This window comes from Mustelus asterias, chromosome 4 (genome assembly GCF_964213995.1).
Source record: "Mustelus asterias chromosome 4, sMusAst1.hap1.1, whole genome shotgun sequence".
Lineage (NCBI taxonomy): Eukaryota > Metazoa > Chordata > Chondrichthyes > Carcharhiniformes > Triakidae > Mustelus > Mustelus asterias.
This window is the reverse complement of record NC_135804.1, coordinates 85,897,850-85,918,453: the sequence shown is the minus strand read 5'-3', so window position 1 is coordinate 85,918,453 and position 20,604 is coordinate 85,897,850. Positions and strand designations below refer to the sequence as shown.

The 20,604-nt window shown below is 40.5% G+C and overlaps 1 protein-coding gene across 1 annotated transcript in view; it reads left to right on the top strand.

Annotated features, from left to right (window-relative positions):
* The window catches only part of LOC144492829 (copper-transporting ATPase 1-like), a 79,014-nt gene extending 59,062 nt beyond the window's left edge, over positions 1–19,952 (top strand). Inside the window, exons 19-23 of the mRNA XM_078211325.1 lie at positions 1,524–1,666; positions 2,288–2,491; positions 12,909–13,026; positions 14,516–14,618; positions 14,978–19,952. Of these exons, the coding sequence (XP_078067451.1) occupies positions 1,524–1,666; positions 2,288–2,491; positions 12,909–13,026; positions 14,516–14,618; positions 14,978–15,245 (836 nt within the window). The 3' untranslated portion in view covers positions 15,246–19,952. The remainder of the gene's footprint in view (positions 1–1,523; positions 1,667–2,287; positions 2,492–12,908; positions 13,027–14,515; positions 14,619–14,977) is intronic.
* The last annotated feature ends 652 nt before the right edge of the window (positions 19,953–20,604 follow it).

The following is a 20,604-nucleotide window of genomic DNA, read 5'->3' as shown; positions in this document are numbered from 1 at the left end:
AGCGTGGGGCTTGGCGGAGGCTGTATTTACGGCCGAGGGCCCCCCAATTGCAGTGCGGGGGAGCTGCTTCAGGCTGCCTGCACTAGCAGGGACTTGACAGCTCTCTCTCTGTTGTGTCAGACCCCTGCTACTGCTAATGTGCATGTGCAGCATCAGAGGCCTGCATATTCGCACTACCTCCCTCTGCAGACTTTCAGGTGCGTTAAGCCACGTGCACAGGCTTCTGCAGTGAACAACAGGCTCGCTCAGAATTTTGCAGTCAGAGTGCGTAGGGGAGGGCCTAAAAACAGGCCCAAAAGACGGATCTGAAACTCTCTCAGTTTCAAGTCCACCCAGCACTTAGACAAAAAGTGATAAAATTCCACCCAAAGCGTTTTACATCACAGAAAGAGACCCTTCGGCCCATTGTGTCTGTGTTGGCCGTCAAGCGCCTATCTATTCCAATCCCATGTTCCAGCACTTGGTCCATAACCTTGTGTGCTATGGCATTTCAAGTGCTCATCTAAATGCTTCTTAAATGTTGCGAGGGTTCTACCTCTACCACTCTTTCAGACAATGAATTCTAGATTCCAATCAGCCTTTGGGTGAAAAAGGTTTTCCTCAAATCCCCTCTAAATCTTCTGCCCCTAACCTTAAATCTATGTCCCCTGGTTATTGATCTCCCTAGTGAGGGAAAAAGTTTCTCCCATCTATGTCCCTTTATAATTTTGCACACCCCAATCAGGTTGCACCCTCAGCCTTGTCTGCTGTAAGGAGAACAACCCCACCCTAACCAGCCTCTCTTCGTAGCTGAAATCCTCCAGCTCAGGCAACATCCTGGTGAATCTCCTCTGCACCCATTTGAGTGTAGTCACATCCTTCCTATAGCGTGGTGACCAGAACTGCACATAGTACTCTCACTGTGGCATAACAGCTGCATCATAACTTCCCCACTTGTATATTCTATATCTCGACTAATAAAGACAAGTATTCCATATGCATTCTTAACTAGCTTATCTACCTGTCCTGTGGTCTTCAGGGACGTTTGGAACAAGCACCCCAAGTTCCCTCTCGTCCTCTGTACTTCCTAGCATCCTACCATTTATTGCGTATTCTCTGTTCTGTAGGAGAGAAGTGAAACTCTCTGTTGGAAAAATAATTGAAACAGAGCTGACTAAACCTTTTAAAGGAGTTGGTTACAGGAGTCTCTGAAATTCTGAGTTGTCAAGATTGTCATGACCTAAAGGGGAGGGATTGTACCTTGTTGGTGATGATGATATCCGGTAAAGCTTGGATGGATTGGAACGATTGTTGAAGAATGCAATGCAACTATCAGTCAAGGATTTTCTCAAAACAGATGACTGATCAGGAATGCCAGTTTGGCACAACAAACTAAATAAGTCAAACGCAATCACATTTACAATTGTAATATCAGGCTGTAAAACTGAAATGAGTTCTTTATAATCCCACCTCCCTCCTCCTCCTCCACAGTCCACCACGGTTTATTTCACTATTGTTTCCTTTTGTTTGTTTGAAAAAAACAGGAGTACTGTGTGGAATGATAGCAATTGCAGACGCTGTGAAGCCAGAAGCAGATTTGGCTGTCTACACACTAAACAGTATGGGCCTGGAAGTGGTTCTTATGACTGGAGACAACAGTAAAACAGCCAGGACCATTGCTGCCCAAGTGAGTCAATTTAAAAAAAAATTTCACTTCTATTTCCCTCAAGTGCTGATAAGTGTTGATAGGAGCAACGGTCCGAAAGCTCATGATTCTAAATAAACCTGTTGGACTTGAACGTGGTGTTGTGAGACTTATTACAATAGCCATTTAGAGCCTTGCCCGAGTGACTATTCAAGTGCAACCTTTGAAAATTGGCATTGGCATGCTAGTTAACCATGGGAACATCATTGACGAGCCCAATTCTGCCTTCATCTGGCAAGTTAACTGATTAACCCATTTTTTGAGATCGGCATATTGTCTGACTTCTATTTGCCACATCTAATAACCATGATCAATTGTTTAGCCTGTTAAGATGGCAGCGATTTTGCTAAGGGAGGTAGTTGTGGCCCACAGGATAGGGAATTCGGTGAATAAGTCCTGTTAAGTCATGTTCCCCTTCAAACAACTGATTATCAAGTGGCATGGGCAAAGATACTCATTAGCATAGTGCTTGGTATCTTTTTTGAAAAGGGGGAGGAAAGAAGCGTGGGAAAAATGACAAAACTGTGAACAAGATGGTGTGCTTATTTTGTGGCTTATGTGAAAGATGATTGCCATAACTTGATTTATTGGCTGCATTGTCAGGTTGGCATCACCAAGGTGTTTGCTGAAGTCCTACCCTCGCACAAAGTAGCGAAAGTGGAACAGCTGCAGCAGCAAGGGAAGATTGTGGCAATGGTGGGCGATGGCGTGAATGACTCCCCAGCATTGGCAATGGCTGACGTTGGAATTGCCATTGGTACAGGCACGGACGTAGCCATTGAAGCGGCTGATGTTGTCTTGATTCGAGTAAGAGTATCAATATTTATGATTGTCTCCTGGCTTTCTTCCACTGAATTGGAGTTGATGATTTCACCTAAACTCTTTACTTGCAACTGTCTACTAATCGCCAATTGTAGACGGGGGTTTCCTCTTGAGGCTATGTACTTGCTCAGACTTAAGCTAAATACAAAGACTCAAAATGCAGTGTACTGATTTTGAAGATGTGACGTTATTTAATCGAATGGGAGAATGATATGAGGAAGCCCTGCACTGAAGGTATAGAATGCGGGTAGCCAGATATCAGTCTGGAAAACAACGTCCCCATGATGGCAATTATACATTTACCAAATCATATTGCCCACCTTTCCAGTGGGCATTATTCAGTAAACATTAATACAAATGAGTTAATAACCTGTCATTAACTCCAGCCAATAACAATACACATCCTAACCTTACGGGATTTCATTTGTCATTAATCAGAGACGTTACCTCCCTTCTGTTGCCCAGCAATATGGGACGCTGGACAGTGAAATGGGAGAATGATTCCCACTGAATTGAATCCACGTGACTCTCGTCCGACCCTGAGAAATTCTTTATGTCTGCTCGCCACCTGCGTTATCTCTCGGAGTTGTATGACCCTATTCATAAGGCTAGCATTGGTAGCCATCTTGTTCCCGACCACTGCTGATAGCATTACTGCTTTCAGTGAATCTATTGTCTCTTCCAAAGGGCCTGCTGTATTTTATTACTGACTGAAGTTTCACAAAATGTAACCAAAAGCAAAACACATCCATCTTATATATTCAAAATACATGTTTTAAATGAGAAATATTTGTTAATCATACAGATCTGTCTTTTATGGTACAACCCTGGCTGGCTTACGTTCCCATAGTCCAAGATCATTCATTCTAAAGTTACTGTTTCGTTAGTGTTCCTAAATCTATGGTTGTGTGTTTATTAGCCTAATTAGCCCCTCCCTCGACCCCTACATCAGTCCCCCCTTTTGGCCATTGATCAAGGACCAACTAAGGCCACTAAATTGATATCTCTAATTATCCTAATCTTAGTCCTTACTAAGTATTTTGACTTTCAAATTTCTCCTCTTCCTTACCCTACCTGCCATCACTGATGATGTTCCTCCTATGGACTTAGAAAGTTCTGCACTTCCATATTTGATCAGGTATACAATTACTACTGTGACACTAGGATCACAATGAAAGTAATATAATCCCTTCCAGAGTCGATGTTCCTAGAAGCCTATCTAGCCTGAGAGCCACCCACCCAAGGTAAATAGTTCAGGGTCTTTGAGTTTCTCCACCACCTCCTTGATGTGTACAATCAGATTAGTTATGTTTACTGAACTGTCTGGTATGTAAGTGCAACGCTGATCCAATTACTGCACATATCCCTCCCTTGCTGCCAAGACACAATCCAATGCCATTATAATCCCTCTGTATGTATGTCAATCATCACGCCATTGATCTTCGCAAGGGCAGCTTCTGTATTGGCAACTGGTTCCCAACAATTATCTCTCGTATTGTTCTAACTACTCCATATTGGGGAAATTTTATACCGAAAAACGTTCTACTGTCATAACTCGCCGACGTCTTGGCACTCGAGGGAGTTTATATATGTGCGGAAGTTTCTTTAGGGTAACAAGATCCCTTCCATCCAACAGGGAGCCAAGCGTAGGCTCTATCTCCCTGAATCTAATATACCATTTTTAAATTGGATTTTATGGTTCACTAAAGCAGTACGATATATTACATGACTGGTCATTACTGGGTGGGTTCAAGCATAGCATACTCCTTGGACTTGCTTTATAATCGCTTTCATTTACCCCTAAGGTTTTCCTAGAACCTCCCAACTTCTCTGTGAAATAGATTTCTCTCGGTGTAGGTGCTGGCTGCTTTAAATCTAGACTAGGAGCTGATCCTATTAAATTATAAACAAGTGCGTACCCCTACCTACAGTTAGCCTTCCTGCACAGGCCTCACTGTTGTAAAACTACTCCCTTACCTTAAAAATCTGAAAATGTAATGTCCTCATGTATGTGCCAAATATAAGTATTAGCCTGTGTTTCCTGAGGAAGATGTTGAATGATCTTGGATGCTGGTCCGGTTTGAGCCAATATCTCCAAATCCAAGAAAAATAGAAACACGTACATTCATAAAAATTGCCATAATTCTCCCTTTACACAAGTTTCGACCGTTGGTCAATGTTAAACGAGCAAAATTCAATTATATCTCACATCACAATCACGGTACACTTGATGTGGTCGTCTTTTCATCAATGTTGGATGCAGTCCTGTTGTCCTGCTGCTGGGATGTGGACTTGGGCTTGGGTTTTCTTTTTTCAAGAGCTCTCACAACTCTATAAAACATAAGTCTGTTGCCTCGCAGCATTAGGTTAGTTCCTTATCAAATCAATCATTCCTATCTCTTCCCCTCTAATACCGCACCCCCCCCCGATTATTTTGTGCTATTATCCGACTTAATCTAATTGCTAATCTACAAATTCAAAATTACTCCAGCGAAGTTCTCAAGCTACTACAAGGGCCATTACCCCCTGTTCAGTAGGATTATCCATTGGGGCGATCTACTGATACCACTTCAGGATTACTCATTGAGATATGGTTTTAAATGAGTCCAGTGTTGCCATCGCGGGCTGGGCTTTTCATCAATGAGGGCACATGTTTGTCCTGCAATGATTACATTGAGGGCCTCCCCACTTGACCCCTAGCCCTTTCCTGTCTATCGTGAGTTTCACCATTACCTTATCCCCTGGTGTAGGTAACTTAGGAGTGTTCTCCTCTGCTGGTTTCATCTAGTCTCTGTGCTGCTGCAGGGTAACCACCTGTCTTTTAAGAGAACGTAACTGACTAATTAAATCTCTTGTGCACTGAAACACTGATTTCAAGTTCTCCCCCACCCGATATCGCATCCTCTGGGAGGTGTATTGCTCTTCCGTCATCAGTTCAAAAGGGATTAACCCTGTTCCTCGAGAAGGAGTAGCTCTTTGTCGTAACAATATTGCAGGCAAAGCCTGCACCCAATTGTACTTTCTTCCTGTAAAATAGCATTGGCTCGACTTTTCTGTTCTACCATTCCTAAATTCTGGGGGTGGTATGGTATGTGAAATATTTGCTTTATTCCCAATATTTTACAGTCTTCTCTTAAAACTTTCCCTGTGAAGTAGGTTTTCTGATCTGAATCTAACTGAAGTGGCATGCCCCACCTGGGTATTAACTTAATTACTAATATCAAAGCCACTGTTTTGACTGTAGCATCTCTGCATGAGAATGCCTCTAACCACTGAGTAAACTGATCAATAATTACCAGGCAACACGTCTTCCCTTGCACTCTGGGTAAGAGCCCTGTAAAATCCCATGTCCTTTAGGCCGTGGTTGATTTCCATCTTGACCTTGCAGGGACAACCTGGTTCCACTAGGGTGTGCACTGCAGGCACCTTTGACAAGATTGTACATGTGCTCCCTGCCTGTGTGTGCTAATCCATGATATGCCTCCAATAAGGTCTGTTGTATTGCTTCTGGGGTTATTATGTTTTCCTTTCTCCATATGCTGTCTCGACCTATCTATCCTCCATGTTGTTCCCCTTTCTTTTCCTCTGACGCTTGTTCCTGTATCTGTTTCACATCAATGTCTGTGACTTCCCTGGCTTGTGCTGCTGCCACATTTGCTGTTTGGATTCCTTCCAGGTTGTTAGGTGCCTTATCTGCTCTACTATTTCCTTCTTAGGCCTGGGTGGAAATCCTCTGATGGGTCTGTATTTTTATTACTGCAGCTTCTAAGGGACTGTGAGCTGCCTGAAGTAAATTCCTGATTAGATGTTTATGCTGGATATGTCCCCTGCTAGATGTTACAAATCCCCTTCTTCCCCAAACTGTCACGTAGTCATGGACTACGCGTTCCGGCTGTCTATGAACACATTTACTCATTTTCCTTTATCCCATTCTAAAGCATTGGTCAAAGCTAACAACTCTGCTACTTGTGCTGAATTGCTCCCTGGGCTTTGTTCTCCTGCAATCACTGTTCCTTAGTCATCCCCCACTGCCCATGCCATGCAGGGTTGGCCATTGACATACTTCCTGGCTCCATCTACATACAAACTAATCACTCCCTCCCTAGTGAGTGGTTCCTCTGCTAACCCTTTGCTCGGTCCTTCTGTCATTTCTGCTTTACATTTATGCTCTGCTAACCCTCCTGCAGGATTTTCTCTTACATCTCTGCTGATCTCTACATGTTTGTCTCCTGGCAAAAGATTTGCCTCCCACTTTGAACATCTTCCATCAGAAACGCTTTTTAACCTCCTTGTTTCTAAAAGCTGAACGATTGTGTGTGGGCTGTAGAGAATTATTTTTCCCATCAAGATAAGTTGCTTGGACACACTCTCGGCCCAGGAGGCACATACTAAAGCCCTTACACATTGATGCATTCTCCTGGCCACCGAATCTATCTATTCCCATGCCGCTGGGTTACTACTGCAGCTTGTGCCCCGTCACTCTCCTGACAAAGAAATGTGAAATAGCTTGGTAAGATCCGGTAGACCCAGGGCTTGGGCCCTTGCCATGGCTTGTTTTAAATTTGAAAAGGCTTGTGCTTCCATCTCTCCCCATACTACTTCCCCACTACTAGCCTTTTCTCCCTTAATCAGGTTCTGTAAAGGTTTGGCACGTAAAGCATAATCCTCTGCAAAATTCCTGCAATTGTTAAAAGGCCCCAATATTTGTCTTATCCCTTCCTGATGAGAAGTCTTTGAACGTAAAATATAACCTCCTTGCGGTCCTCTGGAATTCCTCTTTTCCTTCCCAACTTCTACAACATAGTAACATCTTTGAAACAGAAATCAAACCTTCCAGTTTGATTCTGGGCAGTAACTTATTTTGGTTGCTCGTTTATTTTCTTAAATAACAACATCATTTGTGAAGAATTATCCCAAGCTCAAAAAACAGTATTGTGAGCTGTCCATTAGTGTCTATTTTATCTTTTTTTTTGAAAGCTTGTTCCTTCATCCATGGCTATCTCCCAAACTGTGATTTCCCTTTAAATGTCTCTTTTTATTACCATTGTTCTCTGTATTCACCAAATGAATCCCACCTTTAATCCTGTCCTACTCTGTCTACTATCATCTCTTCCATAATGTCTCTTTTATTACCCTGTTCACTTCCCACATCTCATCTGTACCTCGCTTACCTGTTCCTTTCTTTTAAGTGATCATTTATTCCACTGGCTCATTTCTCTCACCTCTTAATTATTACAATCTACCAATCATTAAACTCACACCCCCATTCTACCTTATGTAACTCTTCACTAAATGCCTGAATGCTGTCTCTCCCCTCTGCTCTGTTTTGATTCAAGCTAATGATTTTACTATTTAAAGGCTACCACAATATCTTAAAACACAAAGATCCATTTTGTGTGGGACAGAATGGATTAACTCTACTTGTTTCAAAACGGGGCATGGTATATTTCCTCAGCTGAACGTCATCACGTCAAAACCCTGTACTCCTGAATCAAAGATTAATCCCTATCTTTCCATTGTTAAGATTAACCCAAAACAAAATTTATCATGCTTTAAATATCCAGATTCTCAACCATACCTGCTAAAGACTACCTTCACCTTCTTACAACTTTTCTCACACAACATTTTGCATTTTTAGACCAATGCAGACACAAAGAGCCCAAATCTCTGTTCAAATTCTCATCCTCTTTTTTTTTTAAAGAATGACCCTGGCCATTGATCACCCCCAAAAAATTGAGGGATTCAAGACTTTAGTATCTTTCTTTGATTTTTAAATTGTCTGCATTAGTCTTAATTCTGCTGTCACCTGCAATTCCCAAGCATCCACACGAGGGTGCCCTCGCTCTCACCCACAGCTTGCCTACCGCTCTCACTCTGCCCAAACCAGATCCCTCTCTGCTCTTATTTTTTAACCCCTTACTTCCCTCTGAGAATTTCTCACTGGGTTTTTTCTCACTATTAACTCTAGCTCTCTTTCCTCTGTCCTCTCCACAGGCTGCCGGATCGCAACCTGTTGCTCTGCCGCACCCCGGTTCTGGCGCGTGCGTTAACCCCTTGAGTCTTGCTCTAAGCCCACTCGAAACCTTTACAGTGGGCATTATCCAGTAAACATTAATACAAATGAGTCAATAATCATCCTGTCATTAACTCCAGCCAATAACAATACACATCCTGACCTCATGTGATTTCATTTGTCATTAATTACGGACATTACTTCCCTTCTGTTGCCCAGCAATATGGGACACTGGACAGTGAAATGGGAGAATGATTCCTACTGAATTGAACCCACGTGACTCTCATCCGACCCTGAGAAATTCTTTGTCTGCTCGCCACCTGCGTTATCTCTGAGTTGTATGACCCTATTCATAAGGCTTGCATTGGTAGCCATCCTGTTCCTGGCCACTGCTGATAGCATTACTGCTTTGTGGAACTATTGTCTCTTATCTCTCCCACTCGGGCCTGCTGCATTTTGTCACTGACTGAAGTTTCACAAAATGTAACAAAAGCAAAACACATCCATCTTATATATTCAAAATACATGTTTTAAATGAGAAATATTTGTTTATAATACAGAGAACATAAGAACATAAGAAATAAGAGCAGGAGTAGGCCATCTAGCCCCTCGAGCCTGCCCCCGCCATTCAATAAGATCACGGCTGATCTGATAGTGGTTTAGTTCCACTTACCCGCCCGCTCCCCATAACCCTTAATTCCCTCATTGATCAGAAATCTATCTACTGTGACTTAAACATATTTAACGAGGTAGCCTCCACTGCTTCAATGGGCAGAGAATTCCAGAGATTCACTACCCTCTGAGAGAAGAAGTTCCTCCTCAACTCTGTTCTAAACTGACTCCCCCTTATTTTGAGGCTGTGTCCTCTAGTTCTTGTTTTCTTTCTAAGTGGAAAGAATCTCTCTGCCCCTACCCTGTCTAGCCCCTTCATTATCTTATATGTCTCTATAAGATCTCCCCTCAGCCTTCTAAACTCCAACGAGTACAGGCCCAATCTACACAATCTCTCCTCATAAGCTAACCCCCTCATCTCCGGTATCAACCTGGTGAACCTTCTCTGTACTCCCTCCAAGGCCAATATATCCTTCCGCAAATAAGGGGACCAAAATTGCACACAGTACTCTAGTTGCGGCCTCACCAGTACCTTGTACAATTGCAGCAAGATTTCCCTGCTTTTATACTCCATCCCCTTCGCGATAAAGGCCAACATTCCATTTGTCTTCTTGATCACCTGCAAACTGAGTTTTTGCGATTCATGCACAAGGACCCCCAGGTCCCTCTGCACAGTAGCATGTTGTAATTTTTCACTATTTAAATAATAGTCCATTTTACTATTATTCCTTCCAAAGTGGATAACCTCACACTTGTCAACGTTATACTCCATCTGCCAGATCCTCGCCCACTCACTTAGCCTATCCAAATCTCTCTGCAGACTTTCCGCATCCTCCACGCAATTCGCTTTCCCATTCATCTTTGTGTAATCTGAAAACGTTGTTACCCTACACTCGGTCCCCTCCTCCAGATCGTCTATGTGTATGGTAAATAATTGAGAGTAAAGAGCTGTCTTCTATGTCAACAGCTGGCTTATGTTCCCATAGTCCAAGATCATTCATTCTAAAGTTAATGTTGTGTTAGTGTTCCTAAATCATGGTTGTGTGTTTATTAGCCTAATTAGCCCCCCCCCCACATCACCATTAATTGCTAATATTATTTGATACATTAGGTAAGATTGCACAGTAACCAGTAGCTGTTCAGATTGAAGTATGTGCAGTGCACTGTTGATGATGAAAGCAAAACCATGTCAGCTCCCTTCACTGTCGAGGTGACTGTTTTAAACTGACAGTGCTTTACTTCCCAGGAGTAGTGACAGAAGCCACATTTTTCCCAAGAGAAACCAATTTCAGAATAGCAATGGAAATGCCTGAGAGTGGACATGTGCTGGCAGATAAGAGAATGAGAAAGAGTGAAAAATACCTTCTTTGAGTTACATTGAGTATACATTGAGTTATATGAACACTGAACACAATATATACAAATGTTCATGCCTAGTCCAACTGAACTACTGAAGTAAAAAAAAGGATGTGTTGCCATCAACGGCTGGACATTCTAAGGAGTTTTGAGTCGGCAGTTTACAATTCTTGCTGCAGGGTCTCTACATAACAGGAATGCAAGATTTGTATTTTATTTATTCCTGCTGCCTTCAGCTCTGCTTTCTGGCTGTTTCATCCTCTCAGAATAATAAGCATTAGCAGTGCTGGAGGACCGGTGCCATCTAGTGGCATGAATGAATTGTATGGTTAGCAGCAAGAGAGGAATTTGGAGAGATGACTGAAGGCATGGTTGAAAAAGAAAGCTTTTTTGAGAAGGTGTATCATATTGGGAAGTGACTTAGCAAGGATATTCCAGAGTACAGGACCAAGATGGATGAAGACTCAGCTACTGAAATGAATGGAATGGAAAGGTAGGCAATGTTTAAAGATTGAGGATGTGCACTGATACAGGATGCAGATGCAAAATTGTGCAAGGCTTCAGTGTAATCTGAGACTAAGGATCAGGCTTTTGATGGGATTCATCCGCCAGTGAGCGAATGATAGTTGACAGGCGCAGGAGTGATAGAAGAGTGGAATTTAGCAAGGGAAAAGAAACTGGGTTTATGTGGGAATCAACCATGAGATGTTAGGACAAAGTGCATTAGGGAAGGCAGTCACAAATGTGGCATGTTGTAGGAAGCAATGGAAATGGGTGATGATGCCTTTGTAAATTGGACCTTGAATCAAAGAGTCAAGCTCTGAGAAGGGTTTCCTTTGCAAAGAATATTTATGGCTGGATACTGGTCATTTTTTGCGAGTAACAGAGTAGAATCCCTGTGTGCACTTGCACTTATTTTTTCAAAAATAATATAAGTATGAAATCAAAATAGAAAGTGCCAGAAGTACTCAACAGGTCAGGTGGCACCTGTGGTGAGAATTAAAGTTTGACATCGACGTCCTTTCATCAGAATTGCTTTCATTATAATTTTCATCATTGTATGAAATTATAATATTAATGTGATCCAGTAGTTAAGGTCGAGATATTGTCAAAATGTTACTGAACTAGTAATCCAGAGCCTGTCGGTTTAAATGTCATTGTGGCATCTTACAAATTTGAATTAACCTTCAATTAAAAAGCTGGAAATTAAAGAAAAGGCCGGAATTAATAACAGTGACTATGACACTGTTAGATTGTCATTAAAACCCCATTGGTTGATGAATGTCCTTTTGAAAAAGGAACCAGCTGTCTTTACCAAATCTGACTGATATGAGACTCCAGTCTGACACCAATGCCTTTGACTCTTAACTGCCCTTGGATGTAACCTAACAAGACACTCAGTTGCATCAAAATGCAACAGAAAGCAGACAGGTAGTCAAGAAAGCATACGGCATGTTTGCTTTCATCGGTCGGGGCATTGAGTATAAAAATTGGCAGGTCATGCTGCAGCTGTACAGAACCTTAGTTAGGCCTCATTTAGAATATTGTGTGCAATTCTGGTCGTCACACTGCCAGAAGGATGTGGATGCTTTGGAGAGGGTACAGAAGAGGTTTATCAGGACGTTGTCTGGAGGGAATTAGCTATGAGGAGAGGTTGGAGAAACTTGTTCTCACTGGAACAACGGAGTTGAGGGGTGACCTGATAGAGGTCTACAAGATTATGAGTGGCATGGACAAAGTGGATAGTCAGATGCTCTTTCCTAGGGTAGGAAAGTGAAGTACTAGGGGACATAAGTTTAAGGTGTGTGGGGAAAAGTTTAGGGGAGATGTGCGAGGCAAGTTTTTTTTTACACAGAGGGTGGTGAATGTCCGGAACGTGCTGCCTGGGGAGGTGGTGGGAGCAGGTACGATAGCGGTACTTAAGGGGCAACTAGACGAATACATGAATAGGATGGGAATGGAAGGATACGGACTCCGTAAGTGCATATGGTTTTAATTTAGGCAGGCATCATGATCGGTGCAGGCTTGGAGGGCCGATGGGCCTGTTCCTGTGCTGTAGTTTTGTTTGTTTTTTGGAAGAGTTTGGGATGGATGTTAAGCTGATGTGCCTTGCCAATAATGTCCATATTGCAAGAACAGGATTTAATAGTGAAATGAAGCGAACCTCAGCACCCCTCCTCCTACACAGTTATTCTGTTTTTGGTTGAGAGCAGCACAGGGTGTGGCCGTGATTTTAACCAGCTGATTGATAACCTGCTAAGACTTGCTGTTGTGGCACATATTTGAAATCTGGACACAAAGACAACACTGTAGAGCCAAACAGAACATGAGGTATTACCATATGCATTCACAGATCAGTCTCCAAGCGTGTCAAGAACACTATAGTAATGTTTTCTTTCTTCATTCTTCTATGTTCCACAGAATGATCTCCTTGATGTAGTGGCAAGTATTCATTTGTCCAAAAAGACCGTCCAGCGAATTCGGATAAATTTTGTGTTTGCTTTAATATATAATATTGTTGGCATTCCCATCGCTGCTGGTAAGTGTCATCTGCATGTGTTCAGTTATTTTTTTAAAGTTTCCTGATTAATGTGTGTACAAAATAAAAACGGGCAGAAATGTCCTGATTATACAATAAGACCCACATTATTTAAGCCTTTTTGACTGAGAAGTGGAGGATGTGCAATGGTTAAATTCTTTTGTAACAAACTTTATTCCATGAATGAGTGGGGATTCAATAACTTGGGGAGATTTTTGTTTGTAAAGCTTGAATCACGCTGCGGTGGCTTGTCTAAAATTGTTAGCCCTGAACCTCCACATAGTGGCAGTCAGCTGGAGGCCTGTGGGAGGTGGGGAGGGCCAGTACCGTAGTTAACCAGGAGTTAGAAGTGATTTTAATTTTTCTAACTTTCCCTGGGTAACCATTTTGGTCAGACAGCTAGAACTATCCAAACTTTGTGATTTGTATTTTACTTTTGGGTGGTTCTGATTGCCCAGGCAATTGCCTATTTTCACAGTAACTTCATTACAGTGTGAATGTAAGCCTACTTGTGACTAATAAATACACTTTAATGGGAAGGTTGAACTTGCCAGGCACTCCGGAGGTCATTACGGGTCAACTGTTTCAGGGTTATTTCCTCTATATCATTCCTCATAACTATTCACTCTGATCCTGAAGATGAATTAATTACTTTGGCATGTGAATTGCCCCCCTCACCGCCTCTTTATATCGCAGCAACTTTATCTTGTCCGCAACCTTCAGCCTGATCAAGGCATCTTGCAGCTTCGGCAAGGCTTCAGGCCTTTCAAATTCATGATTTAGTGACATAATCAAGCATCTTATTTGTCCTGTTTCGACAAGTCAACTAACACTATCTCTCTTCTTTGGCAAGTACTACCTGACTATGGAGTATGTGTGCCTTTGATTCTTTCTTCTGAATTTCATGACCTTGAATTTACCCGTAATAAACTTTGCTTATCACTGATCATCCTGGTGCAACACCTGTCAAATTCTCTTTTTAAGATATTGGCTGCCGGAGTCCAAATTTGTATCCTGCCATGCTACCATCCCTACCCCAAAAACCCAGTTTCATGCCGCATTAATGGTCGTTGATCTATTTAACAATTGCAGACTGATTGCACACTTCAACATTCAACACCTGAATGAAACCGTTACACTCAGTAATCACTACTGAGTATCTCATATTTTTCGTGTTAATTTTTCCTCCATTTGTTCCTTGTGTGGACCACAAACTTTTAGCTGGCCACTGTCAACAATGGATTTTAAAAAAAATACACATGGAGATATGCACGGCCCAAATGAATACTTCCCTATGCATTTAAAATCAGCAAAGTATTCCTAGTATTCACACATGATGTACTACATAGACCCCTATAATTTGAACAATTATATTTGTGTGAAAAGGTAAAAAGCTTGTAAACTTGTTGAGTAATGTATTTCAGGACAATTATGTAGGTAGATGAATTCTGCCCTTTCTCTGATGGAGGCTATATTCTTTGCTTTTCAGGCGTCTTCTTACCTGTTGGATTGATATTACAACCATGGATGGGATCTGCTGCAATGGCAGCATCATCTGTTTCTGTGGTGCTTTCTTCTCTATTATTAAAGCTGTAAGTCTTTGCTTCTTTAATCGAATATTCTAGTGGGTAATTGGTCTGAGGGCTACTGACATGGGGAGAGGCAGAAATTAACCAAGTTACTCCAGTAACACCTATTGAGCAATGAGTAGGTGTTGAATACGGGCAGCCTCGGGGTGTCATATGAAGAGTGATGAGTTGAATGGTGGCTAGTGGACTGCATCCATGCACAGTAAGTGCATATATGAGGGAAGCTTCAGAAGAAATGTTGGTGCATTTCATTGTTGAATTCTGTTATTTACAGAATTTCACTAATTATATTTATTTCCTTGGAGCTATTGTTCATGTGACCCATTTTTATAGCACTGTAATCTCTCCTTTTTTCTTTTCAGTTACAAGAAACCTGATCCTGCCAGGTTAGAGAACAGAGCTAGGAATCGCATGAAGCAGAGGTCTCTGTCGGACATCAGTGTGCATATCGGTATGGGTGAGGCTAGGCGGGAGTCGCCAAAGCTAAGCCTATTGGATCGAATAGTATACTACAGCCGAGCCTCCATTAATTCTCTCAGGTCTGAAAGGCGCTCCATGACCAACATCCCTCTACATGATCCGGACAAAAATAATCTCCTTTTGGGGAGAGATGAGGATGACGCAGTTTGAGCAAAGCCCTGGTTGAATGCAGGAGATTTGCAAGATCTGTTCTCCCGACTACAGTGTCTTCTCAGCCTCTATATCTCTCACGTATAGGAGTCTCGTGGAGAAGCAGAGGATGGGACAGATGTGTGTTTTACTATGAGCTAGTATACTTGATACACTACTATATAATTGTAATTTATCACTTGTTTTCAAACTTTTTTTTTTAACCTTTTCTGCTTTTCAGACTCCTGACAATCTCACTTTCTGCACCCAGGAGGGAAAGGATGTTTCAACTAACAGTCTCCTGATTTTTCTATTTTGCATGAATTATATCCCTACCCTCCATGATCAACCAGCAGGAATTCTGATGGGCATGTTGAATATCAGTTTTTCTTGCTCTCACACAGAACTCCATCTCCATCTAGAAGCCCAACTGGGAAACCTTTAACTTGCGCCATTGAGGGCAGGAGGGTTTTGAAATGGTGCCTATGGCACCCTTTCCTATTTAGTAAGGACCAAATTCATCCTTTGAGCTGATTCCTAACTGTTCCAAATTTCCATGTCCCTATATTTTTCTATTAATTAAAGGGTAATGCAATATGTAGGACAAGCCAAAGCGACCTCAGAAATCCCAGATTCTGTAATAATGGCTGAATCTGATAAACGGGTATGTGGTGTGATTAACCAAACGTAGCAGACATACAACATGATGGAGATGCTATTCAACAAAAGCTGAGCAGTGAGTTCTGTTTGTTCTGGCAAGATCATACTCTTGCTGTGACCTCAAATGGTATCTTAATATTGAGGTTCCAGATTGAAAATTATTCTAAATGCTGGATCCATTTTCCAAACTGTTATGCAAAAGAAACTTTACTCAACAATTTTAAAAATGCTGGTTAGCATTTGTCATTGTATCTTACTTGGAGCTGTGTACAGCTTTATCATTTGTGTCTAAATGAAGGCTGAGTATAATTGTTATTAAACAGAGCAGCTGTTCTTTTGCAGCATCGTCCTTCTGCCCAACACCCCGCCCCCTTTGTTTTTTTAAAAAACTTTCTTATTGATGCCTGGAATGTTTTTTAAATGAGGAACCAGTCTATCCATGTTGGATGGATTCTTACAGAGAAGATTAATTCTGCAATATTTTTTCGCAACTGCTATTAATGGGATTGCATTTGTTGCTCTGCCCTTCCCAGCTGCTTCCTGAAACAGAGTAGAAATGACAGTTTAATTTTAGAGAAAAATCCAAAGTTTGGAAGGATATTTGTCACTAGGGAAATGAGTTGTGATTTTCTTTTTTACATCAGTTGTTTTGTACATGCTTAGTGCTGTAACTGTATCATGGACTACAGGTGTAATGTTGAAGTGTCTGTCGTATCACAATGAAGTACTTTATTTCTAGTTTTGCAGAAAAATGAAAAACATAAAAGTTTCTTCCCAAGGGAATGAACTACTTCAGCTAATCAATAAGACTGTAAAATTAAAAATCTTGTAAGTTAAATGCAATTGTAAAATGAATGTGTCTCCCTGTTTAAAAATCAGGTCACTCCAGTTTTGTATAATAAATTGTGGGAGATGGTAGAACTTCTAGAAAACCACCGTTCGATCTGCATGAGTTTTATGCTAGCTAGATTGTAGGATCAAACCACCATTGAACCTTTCATCTCATTGGTGCTTTGGTCTCACGGCAACGTTTGTAGGCCTTGAAGCAATGTAAAGATGCAACCTGTGCACTAGGTTCTATGATAATGGTTATTAATAATTAAGTTATTTCCCCCTGGGTTTTTACCTGCTGTGACTTGATCTGTCATTATGCAAATGCTAGTTGTCAGTTACAAACAACACATCCACTTTGTTTATCCTCACAATTTATTTAATTCATGGACTGCTGAGATATACAATTGCTTCACTTCAAGTTTTGTTCGTTGATTTTCTTCTATCATATCAAGTAATCATTTCAAGTCGTAATGTTCAACCAATCTTAAGTTATCCTATCGTTGTGAAGAGTAAACAGATTTTTTCCCACTATTTCTTCTTTTCTAAGGGTGCTGACTTTAGTATTGGGATTTTAAACTGCCGGCTCTTTGGTACCTCACCTGTGTGCATATTCCTACGATGTGAACCTAAATATTGTGCACCAGGGCCATATCAGTTGAGCCCAGTCCTACCAAGGTGCAACTTCTACATACACATTTTGCAGCAAGGACCATGAGATAATGTTAAGGAAAAACAATCATTACTGACTTTCTGACCTATGTCCTGTGCTCAAGCCAGAAGCGTTTAGGCCATTTCTATATAACTCTAAATTACATGATTTAATTAATCACAGACCAAGATTGAACCCAAGATCCAATTGATCTCTCGAACTCAAACTCGATAGTAAATTAATCCACTGAGTTACCAGTGCAGAAATGTTGATACTAAGCTGCAACTTAATGCAAGAAATTATGAACTTCAGCAAATGCTGCATTACTGTCCCAAAAGAACCATCAGATATTCAGTAAGGTGCAGACGATAATTATCTTGTTTTTTTTTAAACCTTCATACGATGACATTGTGACATTTAGTAATTCTATTGGAGTATATGGTAACTTGTAACTGATACTAAAGGAATAGTAGTTAATTATTTTTCTAGTAGAATGCAAAAATATATATATTTAAATCCACAATTTTATTAATGTTACAAATCAGTTCTAGTCATTTAATATGTTAGCATCACATTTGAGACTATAGGTGCAATGATAATTGCATTGCTAAAGTCAATAAGAATGGATATTTTCTATTTAAAATGGCGATAGATGCTTTGCTCAAGGAGTTTCCGCTAAATTTGGGGAACCCACTTTGTTTTTCATCCTCTCATAACCGGGAAATCATTAGGTAAAAGGGAGAGATTCAGGAAAGGAAAATGTTAATCCCCAACTAAGAAACAGATTAAAATGCATTTATAAAATAATGGCAAATGACATCAATGGTTTTATACTTGTGAAATCTGGTTTTTAATGTCTGAAATTATTGAAATTAAATTAGAAAATTGCAAAGTTAGAATGTTGGTGCTGATGTTGGTATTTCCCTCAGTAAGAACATGCTTTGGTTAAAATGAGAGGATCTCTATTGCTTTGGTTTTCTGTTTTAATGCAGGAATCATCAATGATGTATCCAAGATAGCAATGCAGCAGATAGTGTTCAATTGAGGATCTGCTATATTAACACTATTCTTGTCCTACTGTTGACTCTATCAATGTTTATATATTTATTTGCTTTTATCTTTTTAAGCAGCTGGAGTGGAAACCTTGAATTGGTTTCTTACCCCTTATTGGAACATTAGGTTATTTACCATTGGTGCTTAAATATATCAAAGACAGTATAAAATGATTATGTCTGCCTCTGTTGTAGTATAATATGGAATACCTTGGCAAAGAGCCTTACCTCCAATCTGCTCATGGGAGCATGGAAGATTTTACTTATTAATCTAGTAGGAAAACATTTGCAGCTACATCGCATCTTACTCAGATGCTAAAATTTCCAGTCTCCTGAACTTTGTATCCCTAGTCTCAGACACAATCTTATGAGCGGATGTGGAAGGTCATGTTGCCAAACTTATCATGTGCATCTCAGAAAATAACTACTGCCCCTGATCACAACCTTCAACTGTCTCTTAAATGACTGAAGCAATTTTTTTCCCCAGGATTCTACCCAAAAGAGCTTTTCATGCACTCATATCGTCAATGAAGAAGGACTTCCTGATATTGGTTCTAAATTCTCCCCCTGCCACTTGTTTGAATTTATGGCTCTTTCTTCTTTCAAGACATACCTCAATGTATGCGCTGGGCTTCTTTTCCAAGGCATTTACTTATTCTTCTGCAGCATTGTCTCTCAAGGCTAAAGAGGGCATCTCCCTCAAAATAGTGTTCATGTACATATCAACGTATAAGGGAATCTTTAAGTTGCTTACTTGCAGGAGTCAATTTTGAGCCAATGTACTGTCTTCTGGACAGGTTTTAACTGATTTTTGTTTAATTTGACACTTTATATAGTTTTTCACTAAGGTTCAAAATAAACCCATCACACACCTCAGCAAGTTCACGGGTGAAGTTTGCACATATGTGAATGTAACAGAACTGATTCCAAATATTTTATTTTTCCCTAACTTTAATTTTTTTTGTTGAATGTGTTCTTTCGACATATTGTAAAATAAACTCGAATGTTCTCCCACTGATCTGAGAATGTTGCACCACAATGAATTAAAATGGGGACGAATAATCTCAAACAAATCATTTAAGCATTGGATTGTCCTATTTCTGAGTAGGATAACCCCATTGCTTAAGTTGTAATATTCTTGTCCTAAAATGGGTTTTAAAAGCATCTAATAATTGTGCAATTAAATTATTATTACTGTTGAATTTATTTATGTACTTAAATAATAAAGCTTCTGCTATCTCTGGGGGAGAATATGTGCCTTAAATATAAGGTATGCTTTGAGTGTTTCTTATAAATAGACTTAAGGGAAGTACTTCAAGAAAAACATTCCTTGTTTCATCTGGTTGTACCCAATTTTCACCCCTGACATTTTGAAGTCTGAACTTCAAGCAGCTAGACTATTCCATTCTGAACTTGTACAGCAACGAGAAAATGTGTTCTGGTAAAGTTAATGAAAGCATTGGATGGTTTTACCCACAGATGTGGTGGGTAACCACTTGAACAATTCTACAATTAAAAATGCCTTGTTTTGCCTTTGAGACATTGATTGTGATGCATTTATTGATGTTTTATATCCTATTTTGCAGTTGTTGCGAAGTTGAGTTTGTAAAGAATGTAAGGAAAATGCTCGAGGGACAAAACATTGTGTGGTCCCTTTAAAAGCTGATTTTGGTTTCAGTGCTTGGAGGTTTAAAATGCAAAATACACACAGAGTTCCAGACTGAATCCAAGGCCAGACAATAGGGTTGCCTTTGTAACAGGCTGCAGACATTTGAATGTTTGAATTTTGCCCAAGCATTCAGCTACAAAGAACTGAATTTGATGATGCTGAAAAAAATCAGACCAATCTTGTTATATGAAAGTTGATAGGTCATCACAGGTCTAAAGGAGAGTGCAAGAGGGAAAACAGGAGTTAGCAATTGCCACCTCTCAAGTCGAGAGGGAGAGAGCAGCTCTCCACCCTGCCAGGTGTATATATCTCTTAAGAGAATGCACCATCTAAACCAGCGAAAGGTACCAAATCAAAAAGAATTCAGACAGAGGGAATCCACAGAAGAACTCAAAGTTTCCGAAAGCCACAAAGCCTGGTTGTATTTTTTGAGTGACAGAATTCTGTTATTATTTTTTTGGTTAATGAATGAGTATTGCATTTATTTGAACAGCATTCCAGTAAGAATCTTATTTT